The 23,067-nt window shown below is 40.7% G+C and overlaps 1 protein-coding gene across 2 annotated transcripts in view; it reads right to left on the bottom strand.

Moving 5' to 3' along the window:
- Positions 1 to 23,067, bottom strand: part of REPS2 (RALBP1 associated Eps domain containing 2) — a 105,041-nt gene that overhangs the window by 67,025 nt on the left and 14,949 nt on the right. For both annotated transcript variants that reach the window (XM_082043707.1, XM_082043708.1), the window contains exon 2: positions 1,341 to 1,464. In XM_082043707.1, the coding sequence (XP_081899833.1) occupies positions 1,341 to 1,464 (124 nt within the window). The remainder of the gene's footprint in view (positions 1 to 1,340; positions 1,465 to 23,067) is intronic.

Raw genomic sequence — 23,067 nt, 5'->3', positions numbered from 1 at the left:
ACTCCTTTCAGTGGTGCCCAACCATAGGATGAGGGGCAACGGGTACAGACTGAATCACAGGGGGTTCCATCTGAATATGAGGAGAAACTTCTTATGAGGTGCCAGAGCACTGGAACAGGCTGCCCAGAGAGGTTGTGAAGTCTCCTCCTCTGGAGACATTCGAACCCACCTGGACACATTCCTGTGCGATCTGCTCTGGTGAACCTGCTTTAGCAGGTGGGTTGGACTAGATCATCTACAGAGGTCCCTTCTAACCACTCTGTGCTTGCCAGCCCAGCTTCCCACCCTGGGATGGGCAGACCTGGGAGCCCCCTCCCTGTGCCTTGTAATACAAGTTATTTTTACTTTTTTTTTGTTTGTTTGTTTGTTTTTGCCCTTAGCAAGGACAGCAAAGCAGAAACTGTGGTGCGCAGAGTGACAAAACTGCAAGGCTATGGGTAGGTCCTGCCTTTCCTACCTCCTCTCTGACCTCGTGGTCAGCTGCACCACTGCCTTCAGTGCAAAGGTGACAAGCACCTTGTCTGGAGCACAGCCTCACAGCATGGTCTAGATGCCCATCTGGGATATGGGAGCTAAGGGTTCAAACCTGTTCAGGCTCAAGCCCAAGTGAAAAGTCATGTGTTCTGAAGGCTGCGCCCTGCTGAGGCAGAGCATGCATCACCAAGGCAAGAACATCAAGTTCCTTCCATTTAGTCACAGCTAAAAGGGACATGGCTTTCTCTCTTCATCGCTTGCGTGTGATAAGCCTCTTTCAAGAAGAATTTTTCTCCATCCAAAATGGTACATTTAACATTACTGTCACTTCACTGGGAAGAACAAAGATGTGCTAAATTACATCTAATACATGTTTTCCTTCCTACTGATAGGAAGCATGGTTTTGTCACCACTACCCATTTATTTCAGCAGAATTATTTGCTAAAACAGACGAGCGTTGCAAGCTGCCCTGCACAGGTGGAACCCTGACCTGACCACGTCCCCACTACGTGCCTCCACCCAAAGCAGCTATCAGCTCCCACTCTGCACAGCTGTCAAGATTAGAAGCCAAAGGTAAGAGAGAAATGCATCCCCAGCACTGATCAGCTGCCATTTGTTCCATTCCTTTAGTAAATGCCTTTTCCAGAGGGGGATGTCATCTCAGCTTTGCCATACGTGTAATTCACTGCAATTTTCTACCATTCACTTAGAAAACGTAACATTACTTTCTACTCCTTCTCTGCTCCTCAAGGTGCAATTGTTTCATAGACACATTAGAAGAAAAGTTTACCACCTCAGAGAGCTGACAAGCATTAAAGAAAGTGACAAACAAGTGCACAGCACTGCAAGCAAAATTTCCTACTTACCATTCTTAATGCTCTCAATCCGTACTGGGAACCCTGACTGCGCTGCTGCAATTAACTTCAAAGCAATATAAAATTGAGTAGGACCAAAATAACCCACGCGCTTGGCTCCACAAACTTCTGTAATCTAAGAGAGAAGAGACACACTGTTGGTTAAATGCGTTTCACTCTTCTAGGGAATGTAAACACCTCTACATAAACAAATTTTAAAATGCAAAATGCTTTGTATTTGAAGTTTTCTATTAAGTGTATCTGTTTTGACTCAGGACATTGCTGCCTGATATGATTCCCCTTAGTATATCAGAGACAGGTAGTTGTTCAGCTTTTCAGAAGTATTCCTGGGTGACGCTGCTATCCTAAAACAACTTACAGGTTTTCATTCTATGTATGATTTTTAGTAGCCGGATAAATGATAACTTGTTAAGTACAGTGTCCAGTAAAACATTTCCATCACAGATGCTATGGTATTCACAGAAAGTTGTATTTACTGTTAATAGCTCTTACAACAGTTCAGACAATTACTGTAACTGGAACATAAGCGCAACCCAATAAACAGCCCATTGCACCGCTTGAACACAACTTTTCTCTGTGAAAAATTAACACAGTCGTAGTACTGAAGCTTAATTTCTATATATGCTTCACTGTTCAATTCAGTCAGCCACCTCTATGAAGCAAACAGCTCCACGTTCACATGCTCAAACAACAGCTACACAAACAAGAGCTACCAGCAGGTTTTAAGCACAGGCGCCAGATCTCCCAGCCACAGAGCTCCCAAATGTTCACAAACGAACCTCAGCTGGATGCTGAGGTTAGAACAAAGGCTCATTCCCCCCAGATGTGAAAGGAAGCCGCAAATTGTTTTCCTGAATATACACCCAGCAAGATGTCCTAGTTGGCGAGGTTCATCGCCTCTGTGCAGGATGACAGCTGAGCTGTGCTGGTTCTTCGTGGGCTGCTCCCAACCTACAACAGCATGGCAGAAAGTATTCCTATGTCATGTGTATAAACAAACAGCACAAATGAATACTCTGTTTTTTCTAATTTATTTTTATATGTAGGATCATAGAATCATTTCGGTTGGAAGAGACCCTCATGATCATCGAGTCCCACCACAACCTAACTCTGGCACTAAACCATGTCCCTAAGAACCTCATTTAAATGACTTTTACACAGCTCTAGGAATGGTGACTCCACCACTTCCCTCGGCAGCCTGTTCCAATCCCTGACAACGCCTTCCTTGAAGAATTTTTTCCTAATATCCAATCTAAACCTCTCATGGCGCAACGTGAGGCCATGTAAATACGTACACATATACACACATAGTGGTGAAACAATTTCTGAAAAAAAATAAATATTTTAGAATGATAATTCGTACTAATCAAAGAATTATCTTCAAGCAAATTCTTCTCTGGATGTGGCTTCTGCTTTGACTACATCAGCTCTGGCTTCCTTCTCTTCCTGTGAGTTTCAGACACATATGGCTTAATTCCTTAATCGCAAGATATGTCAAGAAGCTTTTTTTTTCCTCTTACTGCTTGATGAAAAGAGATTGATTCTCTGTATGTGGACAACTTCAACTAACCAGCAGCATTTGCCATTCCCCTTTCTCTACATATAGTTTTTTTGAAGTCACTTTGGCTTTTTTTTCTTTTAATTCCACCTGTCGCCCCTTACCTCTTTTGTTGTCTGGTGGGAATACAGGGCACTTGGCACATGCTCAAGAGGGATGGTGTCAAAGCACGATTGAAAACGTGAGCGTGCTGGGGATGGAAAAGCAGGCAGAGGGGCACTTCTCAGCAGAGAGCTGCGACCTATCCGGGATGCAGGATGGAGCCAAGCACATCGCATCCACCTGCACGGATGGCACAGTGCAGACCCCGAGGTTGCAGAGGGCTCCCTCTTGTCACAGGGAGCCACCCTGCCCACTGTAGGGTCCCCACAGCACCAGTGGGTCCCCCGACAGCAGCCCACCTGCCCGCAGCCTGGGCCTGCTATCAGGAGAGCCAACCACTGTACTCGTCCTGTTTCGGGAGGCCTGGGCAGAGCATCAGGACCATGTCACAGAAATCTGTGATTCCGCCATCGAGCAGACTAAAAATTTTTATCAAGGATATACCATCTTTCGAAAATGCAGTGTTGTTTCTCAAGCACACTTACAGCCAATGAACCTGAAACTGCCTTGCTGTAATTTTGCTCTTTAGTGGTAACAACAGAAACATCTTTTGTAGGCACAGGCTCCTCTGTGTTATTTCTGTAACTAATTCCAGATCTCTTTCTTAATGGCCCAGAGCAGAAGATGCAAGCTGACAGGCTAGCCAAATTTATTACACAATTAATTGCAGGTGTTCATACAGATTGATTGCAGGTACAAGCACTTACTCTTATCAACTTGTACAGTTAAAGGAGAGGATCTTGGTTTCCTTCCAGACAGCATTTTGTGCTGCCTGCATCAGGATCCTGCTAATGGGAGCAGCCCCTGGCTCCAGCAACCACAGAGTTAGGCAGCAGATTAGTCTTTATCCAAAATTAATTCCTCACAACATGCTGCCTGCTCAAATTTCCACAGCAGCTTAAACTTAATACTACATTATTTTTTTGTTTTCCTGTTTTACCTTTTACAGGGTCAGTGCACACAGCCTCTTGATGGGCAGATTACATTTGGTGATATGCAATACTGAAATTAAGCTTGTTTGTGCGACAGACTCCAAGATCCATCAGAACTAAGGCCATAGTACACGAATGTGACATGGTATTTTTTCAAGCTGAAACTAGACTCTTTCTCCAATTAAAAAGAGAACACTTTGAAACTAAGATATTTGAAAACATTCTCTGAAATACATAGGAAGCATTAGTTCTGCTTTCATTTAACTGATGTTTAAAAACAAATTCTTTCTATCCTTTCCTGTTGTCAGTTCAGGTTGCATACTTTTCAGCAAGCTAGCAAGCAAAAAACTGATATTTTCTATTCATGCACTGCTAAACAGACACACGTGTATAATAAATCAAAACAACCTGCATACCTTGATACTTCAAGGGATTTTAATACAGAAGTATTGACAGTCAATTTTCATTGCAATTTTTAAATCATCAGCAGAAAACTGTAACCCTCAAGTGACAGCTAATATTGCAGAAAAGTTTAATGAAGAACATGTTGGAAATAATTTTTCGTGGTGGCAGGTTACAGATGTTGCTTGCCAAACCTAACCTCAGGATGATAAATTTTTGACTAATTCTGTTTATCTGTTTGCAAGGCAAGAACACCATGCTGCGTGGATTAAAAACTGAAGGCGTAACTGCTTATATGAAAATTTCACGAGTCATTTGCCAATTATGGGAAAAAAGTTCATTTCATACAACATGTGATAACAACACTTTTCAGAGAAGGATGGTAAGCTGTAGTGTCTATCTCGTGTTTGTTCTCAGTTAGTTCTGGAACAGCACCCCTCAGTTCAATGGGATTTCAGCAGGTAGGCTTAAAACACACGTTCTATACATGAATCACACCAACTTCCCTAACCAGCAGCCATAAGAAGCGGGGAGAAGAGCAAGATCTAGATGCCTGCACACTCTTCTGATAGGCTATAAGTTTTTCTGTGGTTATAAAAAGATATACTCTTTAAAAACAAAAAACAAACCTCCAACTCATCAACATTAAAATTTAAAATGTAACTATGAGCTCTTCAGAAGGGTGGCTGTTTTAAATTATCGTCTCCATACAAACCTCTAATAGCAAAGCTTTACATCTTGAGATGTTGGAACGCAAAACAGATTTTTGTCTTTATTATCCACTCACTGCTCTGCTCTATCGGCTGACAGTGAGTGTTATTTTTGTAATTGCTCCTTGAAGACATCCCGCATGAAGCAGCTTTTCCCAGCACAATCTGATATTGTTCCAGCTCTCCTCACTTCTCTCCAAAACAAGTTTCCACTGCAGTCTCCAAGAGCACTGACCTCTCAAACACCCTGGGCAGGTCTAAATTACATTGCAAGAGCTAAACTTCAGGAACTAAACATGAGCCTAGAGTTCAAGTTTATTTTCTCTAAGTAGAAAAAGAGGTAAAATCAGAAACAACTATTCCATAATCCTATGGGCAAGCTGAGATGACCATTCTGCTGCCTGAAAGCAAAGGTTTTCAGCTGTAAAGAAAAGGCAGAGCTTGGATTTTTGCTTTTCCATTTAGCCATTAATGCTGCTACAGCATCATCTATAACCAGCTGGTGCAGTTTTTGTCCATTCTGCCCCACTGTCACTGCCTGTCATCTGTGGGCAAACCGAGCCCAAAGGCACTCAAATCTCCATGCAGGTTGTTAGAGTCTGTGAAGAACGCACAAAACCTGAAGGCATACTCAACTCATTCGGAAAGAAAAAGAAAAATCAGCATCACTGGCTCCTACATTAAAGGAAATTTTTTGGCTGCACCTTCCACCACAGCCTAACCCCAGAAAGCACTTTTTTTTTTTTTTTTTTTACTTATCCTTGCTCATGCTATAATGAGGTAGAAAGATTTTCCAGATCATCAAATGCCTCTGCGCTTTAAGGAACATGCTGAAAAGCTTCTGCCATCCCGCAGTGCACACCTGGTCCAGCGCTCTCTGGAGACCAAGCGGCCACAATGCCACAGCTCAGAGCAAAACCACCAAGCAACCCTGGGCTCCCTTCTGGATCAATCACCCTCTTGTAACTGTTTGAAGGACAAATATTTGAAGCAGCAGCTTATCAACAGCTTATCTCAAAATTCTGTCATTCACCTGACCCACTTGCCTTTCTTTTTTTTTAAAATTTGTGTTTACAGAGTCTTTGATCTGCTTGTTACAGATGAGTTTTGCTACATTCTTAAATAGGTATTTCTTTCTGAACAGATCGTTGTTCAGATGTCTGTAATGCTACCTGGAGTCCAGGGCTACGTATCTATCTCTTTGTTATTTAAAGTGAAGTAAGAAACGTCACGTCCCGGATCCAGGAGGATTCCTGCCTGGGAAGGCAACAGGAATGTGCTGCTGGAGCAGGGACATACCCAGCTGTGCAGAGGAAGGTCCTCTGCTATGGATTAGGGTCTTCAGCTCTGCTCCTTCATAACAGGGGTATTTCTGTAATTATTTTATTCTGCCCTCTTGCCTTTCAAACCCAGAAGTTTTACCTATTTTAGAGGGGTTTTTTTTAAACATCACCTGAAATACTCATTAAAATCTAGCTATTCCAAGCAAGTGCAGTTCCAACACTCAAAATAAAAGGAATTAAAAATAGCTTAGTTTATGATATACAAGACAACACATACATAGCATATTTTTGAAGACCTAATTACAAAATGTTCTGACTGTTTAAGCGCTGCATGATCATCGCTTTACATTAAAGAATACCACGGTTTTAAATCACAAGGCAAGCAACAGAAACTGCCAAGGCTTAGCAGCTCAGTTAACACAGTGGTAAGAGCAGCAGAGAGCTGTGAGGCAAAAACCTCCCCATAGCACCCCAGAGTTTCCCCAAACTCCCTCCTCCTGGCACCACCCAGAACCATTGACATCAGCCTGCGCCAGGGCTCCACGTGCCATCACACCTTTGCACATCCAGGGGAAAGCACCTCATTCCACTTTTCCAGTGGCTCCAAGCAGAACATTCTGTGGCAACACCAAGAACTACAAGGCTCACGAGTCAGCGCACACTTCGCATGAAACAAAATGCTAAAACCATTTTCAAACAAACTCGTAAGTCTCACATTGAAGCCTAACCAGCAGAAGTATTTTAGATACTAGAAAAACTCAAGCCCCAAGCAGAGGTTAAAAACAAACAAACAAACAAAAACCCCCACAGCTGTTGTCAATCACTAAAGAGTGTGCAGGCAGGGCAGGAGCAGAGTGGTCAATACTCAGTCAGTGCAAGGGTCAGTCAAGTCCTCTCTCCTGTTCCTGACCCCAGGCAGCTGCAGGTACCCACAGAAACTCAAGAATGCAAATCATGCAGCACTTCTCTTCAAGAAGGAAGGCTGGCAATGCCAGCATACCGCAAGTTACAAAAAATACTGATCTGAACTGTGCAGCTACCAAGATATGTGAGTCAGCACCGTTAATCAAAAGATTTCAATTATTAAGGAGTGTTGGCTAGAAAAACTCTGCCAGGGAATAAAGGCTGCTGATGCATGCTAATACTTAAAAGTGTTAAAGTATACCTGAAAGAAATCCCATCCCCTAAGCTCAACCTTCTGTCTTTAATATACAAACGCTAATGAATCTTTGATCTACACGCGATGTGGAAAAGGTGGACGCTTTCATCTAATGACAGTCTTATTGGGAGCTTAAGAATCACCATTCCTGAGAAATACCTGACAGTCTCCACATCAAGTAAATTATTTTCTTGACAGCAGTGCCTACAGAATTAGGTCAGAGGTTGTTATGTACATTTGCTGATAATTCATACTGTCTTCCCTTTGCAAGAAAAACCTAGCATCATCTTCAGTAAACACATGCCTTTAGGAGTGTGCAAAAAGCCTGCAGGGGTGAAAGAGATGAAGGAAATTCTTTTCAAAGCCTCCTTGCATTTTCCTTCTCACTATTTGGAAAACGAATGCTCGAAGAACAGCATTGACCCACCTAAAATTTTCCTACCTGTGTTTCATATTCACTAGTTTCTATAAAATTCACATAAAAAACCTCTCCAGGTCAATAAATACAGCTTGTGCCAATAAATTTGTATAGGATCATGAGTGAAATTGTAAAGCTTATTACACTTGGAACACAAAAATAAAGAGCCTGAAAACACGTTACTCCAGATTAAAAACTCAGCATAAGGATACCAACAGGCAGTACAGATTTTTATAAAAGTATGAGTCTACTTATTCACTGAACTGCTTTGCATTCCTTGCAGATAATCAGTTCCTCAGCATCTGGATATGGAAATGCAGATATTCAGCAGGTCACTCTCCAAAATGCTGCATACACAGCCTTGCCAAAATCACATGAATTCCCACAGAAATCTGCAGAGTATGAAGAATTTGGTTACAGCTGTTTTACCTGCTTCTCAAATCTTACTGTAAAAGCAAGAGAATATGCATCATGTCCCAAGTCGAATGGAACATACAGAACTGTCACCCCACCCCACCCAAACAAGTAGATTGCAGGAAGCTTCCACAGGGCTTATCCGAGTTTCTTCTGACACATGTCCCTGCCAAGAGCTTTTCATTCTCTTGGACATGAGATGTGAGCTTCAGAAAGCCCATCCTACAGACAGTTAACACTCTACATTTTATACATTGAAAATATGCTTCTTTAAAGCTAGGAGTAATTCCAAGGATTTCTGTTTATTTTCCTACTCACGTCTTCTCTTCCGAGAACTTATTTAGGGACACAGCACATCGAAGGTCCAGGACATGAGAGAAGAGAACCCAGACCCTCCAACTCCTGCCCGCTCAGCGGAGCCATGATCCTGGAGTCCCCTCATCCCCAAGCCACTGACACTGCAAGGCGAGCTTGATGGAGGCAGGATAGACCCATCCACATTGGAATTCGGCCAAGACTGGGACGAAGCCAACCAAAATAAGCACATGTCCCTAAAACTTTCATTTTCTGGAGGCTGAGCTGAGAACAGTACCTAAGCCTTACTACTAGTGAGAGGGAACGGAGAGAGTTCCTCTCCAGCTCAAGTGCAAACACCGCGTTTTGCACAGAAGCTGCACCGGCCCCCTTTGGGAATGAAAATACAGGATGATCACAGGAATGTTGAAGAACAACACTGTTTTTAATAAGGACACATTTTGGAGAAAGGTAGTCCACCCTTGTGTTTTTATCATTTTAGATCACTTCAGCAACCAAGCTGTTAATTACTTCAAGGAACACTTCACACAAGCAGCATTTCCATTAACATATTTTCATCCTGAGAGCACATTTTTTCCGACTTGAAATATGACACTCATTTATAAGCTTGATTTCATTATTTAGAACGACATTTACTCTGAACTCCAATGTGTTTCAACATGTTTATTTTTAAAATCCATTCAAAACCCTCTGTGTGTATAGAAAACTGAAATAAAATGTAACTTGAAGCTCAGTCCTTACAAGGAAACTTTAATAGGAGAGGCTTCCTCAATCTGTCAAAATCTTTTTTACACGGAAAGAATGGTCCCTCTATTGCTGCCAGTCAAATGTGGATTAAAACACACACTCTGAGGAGTTTTTTTGTAAAACAAACAAACAAACAAACAAACAAAAAACCAAAACCTGACATTTTATAACGTTTATAATGCAAGACTCCACAAGCCTGCTTAAAAACATTTGACTGAATCTTGCAGTTTTTTATTCATACAGACAATCCTCATCCTATCTTTTGTCAAATTTCAGTCTCTTAACACTCCACAGACTGAGAAGTTTTTTCGGAAAAAAAACAAGCCCCATTGGTTTGGGTTGAAGTAATTTTCTTTGCTTAAGTCAAAATTCAATTTGGGTATTACTCATACAATACAAATGTGTACTACAGAAAAGGCAGCTTCCTTTTTTTACATAATAACATGTTGTTAGGCGGGATTTACCTTACTCTCTGAAGAAGCTATTAAGAACAAACTATTTGTTGTGACTTACTTGTCAACAGATGAGCTAACTTGGGAAGCCCAGCAATACAACTCTGTTTTGTTCTCATGTTCAAATACCATGATAAAAGGCTTTGGTATAAGTAACAGTTAGTGAAAATCCTCCCCCCATCATCCATAAAGAAGCTCAACAAGCTCACCTAAGGTGCAAAAAGTAACTTGAACAGCTGAAAAAGTGACAAGCTTTGAGCTTAGCAGCAAGCAGATAACATCTCCTGTGGATACTCCACAACATTTTCTTAATAGGCAATGAAAATACATTCTCAAATTTGGGAACTCTCTTAGCACCTAAGAAAAAACAATAGAAATGCATGCTAGATAAATCCTGAAGTCAAACTACAATGAGGAAAATGGGGAGAAAGGCCATTCCATGATCTCCTTTGTGAATGTATAAAAATTAACTGCTATCAGACATCTCTTTTGATGCTTCCACTGATACACTCAAGCCAAGGCTACCCAAAATACAAACCTTTTCAGTTAAATCTTTCTTTTATCATTCAATGGCAATGTTTAAAGACTTCATTCTGTCCAAGTGTACTGCATTGCCAGGAATGAATCCCAGAAAACAAAGCTATTTTAACTTGCTGTCACCATCGAGAGGTCTACAGGACTGCCCACAGATGGTACTGTAGCCCTCTGCTGCTGCCGCTACAACAGCTGCCTTATTATTTCCACATTTCTTTACAACTACAACAAAGAAATACTTCAGGACTTTCACTCTCAGATGCTATGCCAGGATAACTTTATGATCTGTTCCATTTATAGGCGTTTTCACAGCTGAAAGCATACCAAGAGCAACCAACAGCAAACCTCATAACAATTGCTGTTATCTTTAAATATCCAGGCAAAAACATTTCTCTACTTATCTGGAAGGCAAACAGCCTTTTCTTCTCAGTGAGTACACTTCTACTTGATGACAGGACACAACCCGTCCAGCTACCATCACAGTCCTGATGTGTCCAGCCACATATCTGAACCAAATTAGATGTAAATAAATTCACCACAGAATCATTTCAGTTTGAGGAGACCCTCAGAATCATCGAGTCCAACCATAACCTAACTCTAGCACTAAACCATGTCCCTAAGAAACTCATCTATGCATCTTTTAAACCCCTCCAGGGATGACGACTCCACCACTTCCCTGGGCAGCCTGTTCCAATGCCTGACAGCACTTTCTGTGAAGAAATTTTTCCTAATATCCAATCTAAACCTCCCTTGGCACAACTTGAGGCCATTTCCTCATGGCCTATCACTTTCTACTTGGGAGAAGACACTGCCACTCACCTTGCTACAATCTCCTTTCAGGTAGTTGTAGGCAGCGATCAGGTCTCCCCTCAGCCTCCTTTTCTCCAGGCTGAACAGCCCAGTTCCCTCAGCTGTTCCTAATATCATCTTGGATGACCATCAAATGAAGCGCCTCATTTGCTTCCCCTCCACACGGGGACAAGAGATTCAGATGCTGAGCCCCATGGGCCACAGTTTAACTTACAGTACAGCTGAGGGATCAAATTTGTTGTAGATGACAAGAGACTGAACACAGAGGATATCTAAAGTTGACTAGAAAGATTACTGAAAAACATCTGATGTTTACATTTTAGATTTCAGTGGCAGCTTACATCATTACAATACAAGGCCTGTGAGGAAATGAAGAATCTTTTGGCTTTAAAGTTTCCATCTAAACACAGATTTCTGCTGTTTGAAATCTAGTAAACAGGAATTTACCCCAACCAACAAGGCAGTCTGGGAAACTAAAAAGCCATTGGCGGAGATGGCTCAGATGCAGTCACTCTGGCCACTGGGAGAGCAATAATCAAAACTCTCTTTTTGGCCTCTGTCAACAGTTTACCTCATTTTGGCCAAGCTCTTTAGCCCACCAGCAGCAGTAGCACTGCTGACTGCAAGCACATCGAGCTGTCCTTCAGGTTTCCTCCCAAAAACACTCTTACAAAATCCTTGTCCAAAGCTCAAGAGATGCCCACTTCTGCTCGCTCAGCCAGCACTGAAGCTCTTCCAGAACACCTCAGCAGCTCTGAGGACAACAGCCAGGGGGTGCCCAAAAGTGCCTGCCTAGCCACAGACCTTCCCCCTCTGTGGGCTCACACACCCAGGTGAGGGTTTTCAGAACAGTCTGGAAAGCCCTTCCCTTGGAGACATACAGACAAAGGGTTAGACAAAGGGTTAAAGCAAACATTGCTCTGCGTTGGTCTGAAATAATGTGTAATTAATTGATTCAGCTTTCCCATGACTTTTGGGACAATCTCTTTAGAACGCAAGAGAGGTAACCGCCTTCGACAATTACTCAAAGAAAAAAGAGCAGTCCATAAAAATAAGCACAGGCATCCACCCTGAACTGAGCTGAAATTTGAATTTTCTCAGCTGCACTGAGCTGTGGATAAGTTCCACGACTACCATTAGCTCTGGCTACCCATGCACCTGTGAAACATTTCTGGATCCCCCCAAAATACAGAGACTCGAACCCAGATGGGGACTGATGAGTAGCAGAGCTGGCCAAAGAAATACAGCAGCAAAGTCATTCTGCAGTGAAATCCAGAAACCTGCAGCTAAAGCCTGGCATGTGGATCAAAGCAGGATGGCCTCTCCTATATAAGGCTCAGTTCACAGCAAGGCTTTTCTACGAGACAATACTAAAGTTAATCCCTCTGGATCGATTTGTTTTCAGTGGGCCTTGGTTCCAGGAGAGTAAAATAAGAATAAAACTTTTCTTATATGCTGACGTCTAATATATAAATGATAACATACACCCTTTATCACCAGATTTTTTAACTCTGGCTAGTGCAATACAGCTGAGTGTTCAAACATTCAGTTCAGTACCACCTTTATGCTTGTTTCCATTAGCCTTTCCTCCCTAATCTTCAATTGCTTAAAATAACTGTAAGACTCAAATATCATGATATGCAAAAATAAATAATACAACACTTAAGAATCACAGCCCTCTTGCAAAATCTTCCATAGCACCATACAAATAGATTATCCAGCATAAACTTTTAGCAACATGGGTTTAAAGATTCAGTGAACTATGTAGCAAAACTACTCTTCTTATAAAATTAAATCGTGTACATTAAAAAAAAAAAAAAAAGAACAAAAGTCATACAGAGTGCTTTAAATTAAGTCTTCTCCAAAGTCCCAGAGAGAGCAACTGATGAAGCTTGTTTTCCAAGTCTTGGTAGCAGAGTGAAGATTTGTGCAACTTAAAATTAATTGACATGCTATTAGGAGCACTGCACTCAATTGAAACGGGCATAATCCACTGACAGAGAGGTGAGTCTGGAGTGAAATACTGTGATTTTCTAACCACCAGGTCTGTGGCAATTTGTGTCGAACAGCTAAGGCTGGTTCACCCTGGAAAGACAAAAGTCCCTAATGGTGCAGCCTATTTCTCGTCTATCACAGATGCTGCACAATCCATCACAAGTCGCTGCCACAGCAATTTCTGCTCAACCTTTCTCTCCCACCCTCAGATAATGATAGCATAATTTGCGGTTCTGAGAAACTCTCAAAAATGGCTTTGGACTTGTAAGGCTTCAGACAAATACTGAAAATAACCTTATAACAGCCCTTTCTCCACACAGAGTATCTGCTGCATTGCACCAGGAAACTGCACGGGCTTGTGGAGCTGAGGGGAGCAACCCAAGGGCTGAGATTTGCCGTAGGTATGCAAATCTCCGCTTAATTTCTAAATTCTTGGCACAACTTTCAACAAGCATTTATGGCTCAAAATAGCAAATTAATAAGGAAGAACTTATTAACACCTCTTATTGGGCTAAGAAATGACTGCTGATTTATTTGACTCTGAAGAGATGGGTAAAATGGAGAGTGATCCATGGCTGGTATTGCATGCTGATTTCAGATCTCCAAAGGCACTAATGATTATTGCAGGAGATATATACTACTATCTGCAAAGCAAGAAGGAAATGTCCAATAAAATCTTAGTGGTTTTCTTCTAGTAGTGGAGCTCCCCTCCCACCCCCCCCAAGCAATTTTAAGAAAGATTTTTTACTCTTTTCTACACAAAATACTACAACTGCTTTGAAAATAATTCCTATGTCTGTGCTTCCTCCTTCTACACATTCACAAGTAACATTTTGTCATTTTTGCACTAAGCAAACGAAAGCTTCTCTCCTTTTATTTCCACAGGCCAATTTCATAAGGATATGAGCATAGCTATTTGTGATCCAGGTCTCACTTCACTTAAGGTACATGAGCTAGTGCTTATCTTTAAACCTGCAAGAAATGCTTCTGCAATCAAGCAGGACAATTCAGAAACTGAGCATCACCCATGTTTTGATAATATCCAAAAACAGTACGATAAATCTGCATTTGCCTTAGGAAGAGAGCTCCACACTCCTCTTCACAAAGCACGTTGTGCTGCATACTCGGTATTTATAACCTGCTCTAATAATGGCTGTATTAAGCAATTATTAATATTTCGTACTGGTCCATCATTCAAGGAAAAGGAGCCCAGCACTGGGAAAGAGGAGGATGTACTGGGAAAGAGTGGCCGTGTATCACTTCCACTGGTGGCTGCCACCAAAATGCCTGCACTAGCTCTTGGCACAGTGGCATGTGCAAGAGGAGCTCACTTTGTATTTGAAATGCTGAATTATTCAGTTTGTAATTTCTCCAGTTTTCAGACAACAACTAACAACATGCTTGTTTTAATACACCTCCATTATTAACACATCACAGCAGGCAAAGTATTTAAAAATATCAGCTGCAAGGCTTTGATGACTCTTTCACAGGACTTTCCGGAGTTAAACTAGAAAAAACAAAAATACATCTGTACATATTACTACATATTAGAATAAAAGGGATTTGTAAAAGCTTGTCACATGCAGCTTTTCTAAATATCTGTTCATTTTTAGCATTACTTTGTTTCAGTATTGAAAAATCAAGCCTATGCACCAGGACAGTGAATGAATTATTTAGCAATCATTTTTCCTTGCAATCACTTTATTTTCTTTCTTGTTCTTTAACACTGACAAATTCTATATTTAGGCAGAAGTCTTTAGGAGAATTATTGCTTAATGAAAGCTGGATACCAAAAAACAAGCTTACATTGCATGCCAATTCACGTCTCATGGGCAGCAGCCTCTCTTCTTTTTCCTAACTGTCTGCACTATACTTTGCACAATTTTTGCACTAAATTAAACAAGAGTCTTGCAGAGAAAATAGTTTATAATGCAATTAAACCCTACAACATGTTCACAAAAGGGAGCCAAAGTGCAGCAGCTTTAAAAGAGCAAAACCACAGAAGACTTTTAATAAATTTATATTTCAGTAAGCAGGTACTGTATGTACAATTGAGAGAGAAATTCTTTTATTCTGTAAGAGCTGTAAAATTAAAAAGATTTCTGTCTCTGAGATTCACAGAAGACAGCCCCGTGCAAATTCACTAGAAAAGCTCATGGGCTGAAAACACCCAATTTCTTGACTGCTTTGTTAGTCTGGAGCCTAACTGAGAACAAGCAAAAGCACTAGTACTGAACAAATACATATATACTCTTTCCCCTATTTTCTTTGCCTAAACTATTTAAACTCCTGAGAGCGCAGGAACCTCTTAAGCCTTTAATTCCCCTCAGTGCTTTTGCACAGGAATCTGCTGGCTTAGTAGACTTAACAACAACCGCTTTGTTAAGCACGAGAAGCAAGGTATGAAGGAAAAGTCCTATTCCCAACACTCCCCTTCACTCTGGTCCCACCAAACTAATATCGGTCTACCTACCTGGCTGCTGCACGGCAAGGGCACTGCTACAAAAAGTGCCGTCAGCGTGGGATGCCTCAAGATTCATTTTACAGTGGCAAGTCAAATTTCAGAGGTTCTCATTATTGATAGCACACAGACAGAAAGTTTAAATATAACAGAAAAATATTTAAATAAAACAAAAACCACATTATTGTGACATTGCTTCACTTGAACTCTTTCAACTGTGGCTTAGTTTTATTTTGCTCTTGAAACCAGGTCTTCAGTGAAAAAGCAGGAGTGATTTTTTTCCACACATGTTAATACTTAAATTTAGATTGCATATAATCACTGTTTTTTGGGGTAGGCTGAGGGGAAAAAAGAAAGGAAGAAGAGTTGAGGTCAGATATGTAAGATAATGCTTTTTTTTTTTCCCCCCTTAGAAATTGTAAGCCCAAGCAACTTCTATCTGAAAGACTCTCAGATTTTATAGAAGATGCTACATCAAGATAAGGTGATTTTTTAAAATAATCTATGCCACTATGTTAGCTCTGAATTAAAAGAACTTGTCTGCTCTAACTAATAACAAGAAAATTAAATACAACACTGTATGTTTTACAAACAAAAAAAATTACCGATCCTAATTCCCCGAAAAGTTTCTGGCCAGTACAAATTCTTAAAAAATATGGGCGAAAAGAATAAAACTTAAATATATATATATACACACATATATATATAGGCAACAAGTGTGGCAGGTACAAGAAAGAATAAACTCACTACAATTTCAAAACCATGGTTGGGATTGATGCCACAAATAATTCCGAATGTCTGAGCTATACGTACCTTACTAACACAAAGAGGGGCATTTTCTGACAGATACAGTACAGCATTGAACAACTGTACGTCTCTGAATCCAGACGTTCTTGAGGTACAGACAAAATCTGGATATTTTAATTCTGACAAATTAAGACAACTGTGCTACCTTTTTCTCCCAAATAAGCAGTGAGAAATGTACACATCTATTGTTTATTTTTATCTTCCTAAGCAAATTGTCATGGAAAAATTGAGACAATTACAAATATTCCAGTAAACAGCAAAAGTATGCAAAATACCAAAAAGAAAACAGCTTGGAAAAACTATTTAAAAATATTTTAAGAAAAATAACTGTGATTCCTTGAAACAGCCATGCTCTTTTAGAAACCTATGGGTTTACCCGTCCATTTCATTCTCCCAGATGTAGAAATACAGAAAAAAATGGTTCACAATGAACAAGTCATGTAAAAATTATCCGATTAAACTAGTTTCTAATGGAATACATTTGTATTCTGTACCTTTCTTTTTAATGTCACAATATTTGGGTACCATACCCTCAGCTCTCATTGTTTTTAAATCCCTCAAAATTGCTTTCATAATAATAATTGTCACCACACTGAAAATCTTTGGTTCCATTCTTCAATGGCAAAATGAGTTAATTCAAACTGAAACAATATACATTTTTTTTCTCCTTTTAAATAAGAGATTTTAATTATGTGCATGATTGTACTTAGTGTACATCAAGAGTACAAATTTAATTCATATTGCATAACAATATCAGATTTTTTTTTTCATAGCTTGATAAAAAACCTGGAGGCATTTCCACGGAGTATTAACCTTGAAAAACTTGACACTCTTCACAGGAAATCGATTTTCTACAAAAACTTTGGAAAGGTGTCAACTTGGATTCCTGTGCAAGGTATTTACAGTCCATTTAGGTCCAAACCTAGAACACAGCACACAGATGAGAGCACAGACTATAAAAACCCAACACATTGAACAACTTGGCATCAAATGAAACTTTGAGTAGAAAAGTCCCAGAGAAGCAGAATGAAAAGTAACAAAATATTTCAAGAGTTTAAAATTTTTTCTAAGTCTGTTTATTAAGTATTCTGTAATGAAATCGTTTTCACAGTAACTGCGAGTCTTCTGTAGGTCTTGACAGACATGTAAGAAGGCAACCACCCAACTTAGCTTGCCCCCATGAGCTTTGTAAACCTCTCATTTTTCAAGGAATGAATAAGAAACATTTCCTACTCAACATAACTTTACTGTGAATGCATTCCCTTAGAGAGGATTTGGTGTTGGGTTTGGGCTTTTTGATGTTTGTTGTTTGTTTTTAAACAGAGTGGTGCCAATATTTCCAATGAAGGCTCTTTGAAAACTGGCCTCTGATAACAAGCCTTCTTTTCTGGTCCACAACCAAGGTTGGTTTCAGGGGTGAAGAACATATGTGACCACAAGAAAAAGCCACTACCAGTAAGAACCATGTTTTTAAAACTAGAAGGAAAAAAAAAACAAAACAAAACAAAAACACAACAACTGACAAACACACCATGCAATACAATCCACCATTTCAATGCATCTGTAGGAACTTTAACTCCAAGCCTGCCTTGGTGGAAACTAAGATGTCTTTATGAACATCAAAATCTTCACAAATTTTTTTATGGATTAACCCGTTGGCGCCAGAGGATAGTCTCACTGCAGACAACAACCCTGAACACAATTCACTGATGGACGGTAAAGACCGTGCAGTCGGTTGGTGTGTTTTGGCTGCCCGGGAGGTTGTGTTCAGCTATGCCATACAAGCAGATGGCAGACCCCGGGGCCTGGTGGCACAGCCCCATCCATAAGGAGGACCTTCCTCGGCACCCTTGAAAATGTGCTGGCGTGCACCAGGCATAAGGGCATCTCTGCTCAGGGCCCAAAGTAAAGCTGTAATGAAATTCCCTCTTCACCAAAGAATCATGTCTGTCAGGTTTTTGTTCCTGCATCTGATAGAACTGTTTGTATCTTTATCTATCTTATTAGCAAATTATATTTTAAGTTTCTTGGAAGAAAAATTTTCTCTACCTTCGTTTTCCAAAAACTCACTGCAGAAATGTGTAAATGACAGTTTGCAACATTAAACTAAAAGTAGGCACAATAACAGCTGGCTTAAAAAGGGAGAGGAATAATCTGTGCTTCATATCCTCTGTAGACAGGCTGCAAACAACACAGGGCTTAAAAAAAAACCCTTCTTAAATCTAAAGATAAGGCAGCAGTAGAGTACATTGCCTATAAAAGTTAGAGTTATCACCGGGGATTAACAAATCGCTCAAGAATGACACAGAAATGGGATTTTGCTGTGGAAGGGAGATGGTGTCTAGGGATGGCCCGAGGTCCTTTCCACACCTGTAGATAATCCAGCTTCCCATAAAGATGAGACAGACGTGACCACACTGCACCAAACCTTCTCCCCCAATGCTTTTCAAAGCCTATTAGCTTTGGTGTCCATTTGGTTTGAAAGAAGGATAGAGATGTCAGAGAAATGCATTTCCCAGCCTCTGATTTTCAGGGGCCTGACCCGTAGCGCTGAGGCAGCTCGGCCCCTTCTCCATGCTGACACAGCCATCGGGTGGCCAGTCAGGGCAGGGGTTGTTTCTGAACCCGTTGATGTTTATGCCACCACTGGCCCATGAAAAGTGCTACGTGGTGCTCAGGGTGACAACCTGCCTTTCTCTTACAACAGAGGCAGTGCACAAGGCCAGGAAAAGGGATGGCATCTCAGAGGCCACTCTCAGGACAAGAGTCCTAAGTACTGCAAGGCGAGACTGTGACTGGTCCCTACCTCAGTTGCTGTTTGATGAAAAAACTACCAAAACAACGTTAATTTTGAGCAGCACTTAAAAAAAATTACAAAAACCTGATACATGCTTTTGCTGATTATCCTTTATTTTTCTCCCTGTTACACCTCAAAAAGTAAAAATGACAACCAAAGCCCCCTCTCACTGTTCAATGATCAAACCCTATGGTTTTTTTTTTTGTATATCAAAGGGATCCACAATCACCCCAGACTGGTGCTTCTTCCCACCAGTTTCTTGCTCTGAAAGCAGCGGACTCAGTAACGAAGCAAAGAGCAGAGCAACGTTCAGACCGAGCTCACTGCAGTGAAGGTGGGTTTGGCCACTGTTTGTGTCCCCCTTCCCAGTGGAAGCTCAGCCATGGTGTTTTCAGAAGCCACAAGAAGTTCCCTATAGACTGGCCTAGCTGGTTAAACACAAGCATACAGGATTTCACAGCTTCCCAAGAGACCGACAACATGTATCTTACAGTGTTGTGACTAACACGTTGCTGCAGTTTTTCATGGAATTTAAAAACTTGCTAATCTTAAGCGAAAGCATATATATTGAGTAATATTCATCAAAACCCTAGGTAAGAATGTTAAACAATAATATATCATTTCAGAAATTATTTTGCATTCCAAGTAGTCTTTCAAACAAACCACGTCACAAACATTCCGTGTAGCTTAAGATCTCAAACACATTTACAAAGTCAGAAGGCACATGGTCAAGCAAAGTTTGGCTCATAATTGGACATTGTTAAATAGTTTTTTTCCAAGATTTAGTACTGGCAGAAATGCTTCTTCCATGAGATGAATGGTGGTGTTTGTTATTTCTAAATTCCACTGGAAACAGTTGTACAGTTTTTGTATTAATACAATACAGTATTTCCATGAAATGTTTGTTTATACTTAAACATTTCTGTAATGAAAGTTTGAAAATAAGGCAAATTTTCCTTCCAATCTGAGAAAAACAGACCACAGAAACATAGTAAATTAAGGAAAGCCCACTACTCATTTTTAACTACTGAATTTTATAAATATAAATGTACCTAAACAAAAACCTGAAAATGCTTTCAAAAGGTGACCTGATCCTCTTAATTAAGAATTAAATAGACATGGAGATGAACGGTGAGATATATCCATGGCAAAACAAATATTTTGTGTTAAGACATAACCTCCCTGTACAGGAGAATCAGGCTGTCAGCCTCCTTTGCAACAATGACAGTTCTTGCACCACAAGCAGTAAAACTTCCTGAAGGGAAATCATCTAGACTTTTTAAGCACAGCTGGAGAAATTAACATCTCCTTTCACAAACAAATGAGGAATGAGCAAATGGCAATGAAGTTGGGTATTTAATTTGGAAGCAGCTATTAATTACGGCATGCTGAACCGGCACATTATCTGTGCAAAGCTCACCTGCTGGTTGTGCCAAGTATAATCCACCTCTTCATATGCATTCCAGACATAAGATGAGACATCACTTTAGGGGACACGGAACCCTGAAACTAAGTACAATTAAAAAGGGGGGGGGGGGGGAGGGGGGAGGGGGGAGGTGGAGGCGCACCGAATGGGCATGTTCTCTCTAGCTCCCAGGCAGATAGCAGCCACAACAGCTGGAAACACTAGGAGAAAGTACTGCCACAAAAGGAACAAAAATAGTGCCAGCACATAGTTCTTCAGCTTCCCGAGGAGATAGAGGGAATTTATAGGACAGAGGGGCAAACAGCTCCCAAAGCCCCGCTGCGATCAAATTTGGGCTGCAGCTACCTGCAGGTGTGCAGGTGCAGGCCCCCTTGCAAAGCAAAGCAAAACAAAACACAATGCCTGGTAAACCCTTAGGGGACTACGTTAAACCTTGCAATGGCAATGGCATATTTAATAGCTGTATAAATAAAAATCCATCAATGCATCAATGTCAAATATTACTCAATCCAAAATGCATCAATGTCAAAGCACTTGCGTTTTTCTTAACGCCAGAAAACTAACAAAACCAAGGAGGCAATAGGATTTGGCTCTAGTGTCAAGGGAATTTTCTCACAGTAATACATTTTTGCAAGACATCCAATTTGGAAAAAAAAAAAAAAGCCCTAAGTAAAGCTGAAAAAAAAGACCAAGAACACATCCCTTCCGTTTCTCTTCCCGCTATTTATTTATTTCCTGGCAGATGCAGAAAAGTGCTGAAGCAGCAGCTCTCTTGGCTGGTGGAAGTTGCCAGCTGGAACCAAGGGGAACAAAGAGCAGCGCAGGTGGAGCCGGGTGGGAGGAGATGCGGGGGGAAGAGAGAGACACGAAAATAGCGACACAGAGAGAGCAGATATGGAGAGAATCGCGTTTCCCTTTTGCTCCTCTCCCCTCATTGTCACGGTAACTTCTAAAATGCTATTCTACAACCATCTTTTATCTCATGCTCGCACCAGTGTTTAAAAACTACAATTGGTTCCAATAAAAAGTTTCCTTTGGGCAGCAGAACTGACAAATCTGAACTTCCCTGGACCTTCGTCTTGAGGTGACATTCCACTACGGATTCTTTAATGTTTAACATGGGTTGAGTTCACTCTGGCACCTTTCCCTCAGCAGGAAAATTAATAGGGTTTTCTTTCACCAAATGACTTAGGTCTTTCACATAACTCTTCAAAGTCTCTCAATTTTCTTGAAATTTTGTTGAAATAGTTAAAAATTCAGATGTTATTACTGGGTTGAACTAACAGATCATTGCACAAGCCTCATTTCTTTTGCAAACCAGTCCAAAAAAAACTCAACCCATGACAAGGGAAATTGGCAAATTTTAGATTACATTAAGAAAGATGAAGTGGAATAAGCACTAATAAAAGAAACCATCTCATGTCTACACTGAAACCATGCAGTTATGTAGAAAATGGCAAGACCTGTCAGGACTACAAGCTGGTGGTTAGCCCTATAATGATAACAAAAAAGACCATTAGTTGGCACATCATTCCCAGCAGAAGATGAAACCTCGTTTTGCATAAAAAGCATGGCAACACGCTAAGCAAGCCCCTAATGAAGAAGCAGAGGAAAGATTCCTTCCCCTTAGTGCACATTACACATTCAGAAACTCACACTTGTCTTCAGCCATTTGACCATTAAATGGTTAATGAGACTGATGGCTGTTCACATAGGGATACAAGTGGCTTTCATATTCTGCTTGCAGTCTTGGTAATAAATGAGATACTGCTGCCAAAGAGGAGTAATCTCAGCGTTCCTACTGCAAATGAGTACTTCTAGCATTACACAAAAGAAGGCTAACTCAATACAGAACAAAACATATCCTCATAAGGTATTAAAAGCATGGACAGGCAAACTTCTGACAGAACAGCATCAGCAGCAAAGCAAAATAAACTTTTTCTATTCCATGGGACAGAAAAGTCAATGTATAGTAGGTTAAAACTGTTTAAGCATTAAGTTTGGGAAGTGGTTCACTATGGCAATGTGTCTTATGATTCAAACTCACCTTTCCTTGGAACTACAGAACTCCAGTATGCTCTCTCATTACAAAACTATACCCTGGGCCATTTTACAGAAATGGTGAACTGGTTTTGAAATGGCTTAATGTTCTTCTACAAACGAAAATTGTTGTAAAATGTTGCTTGCAAGACGTGTTGTCTTGCAATAGCCATCAGGAAGCAAAGCAAAATTTCAAGTATTTAGATTTGACCCAAGTAATTTCACTGCTCCAAAGTTCTCCTCTGTGCTCTGCAGGGTCACATACGAACTGTGCCACTCAACCAGACAGTGCTGTGGACAGCACTGGAACGCTGTTCTGGGCAAATATCAATTTGACCATATGACGGTCCTGCAAC

This window comes from Streptopelia decaocto (assembly GCF_964273445.1).
Source record: "Streptopelia decaocto genome assembly, chromosome: 1".
Taxonomy (NCBI): Eukaryota; Metazoa; Chordata; class Aves; order Columbiformes; family Columbidae; genus Streptopelia; species Streptopelia decaocto.
This window is presented reverse-complemented; position numbering and strand designations above follow the sequence as displayed.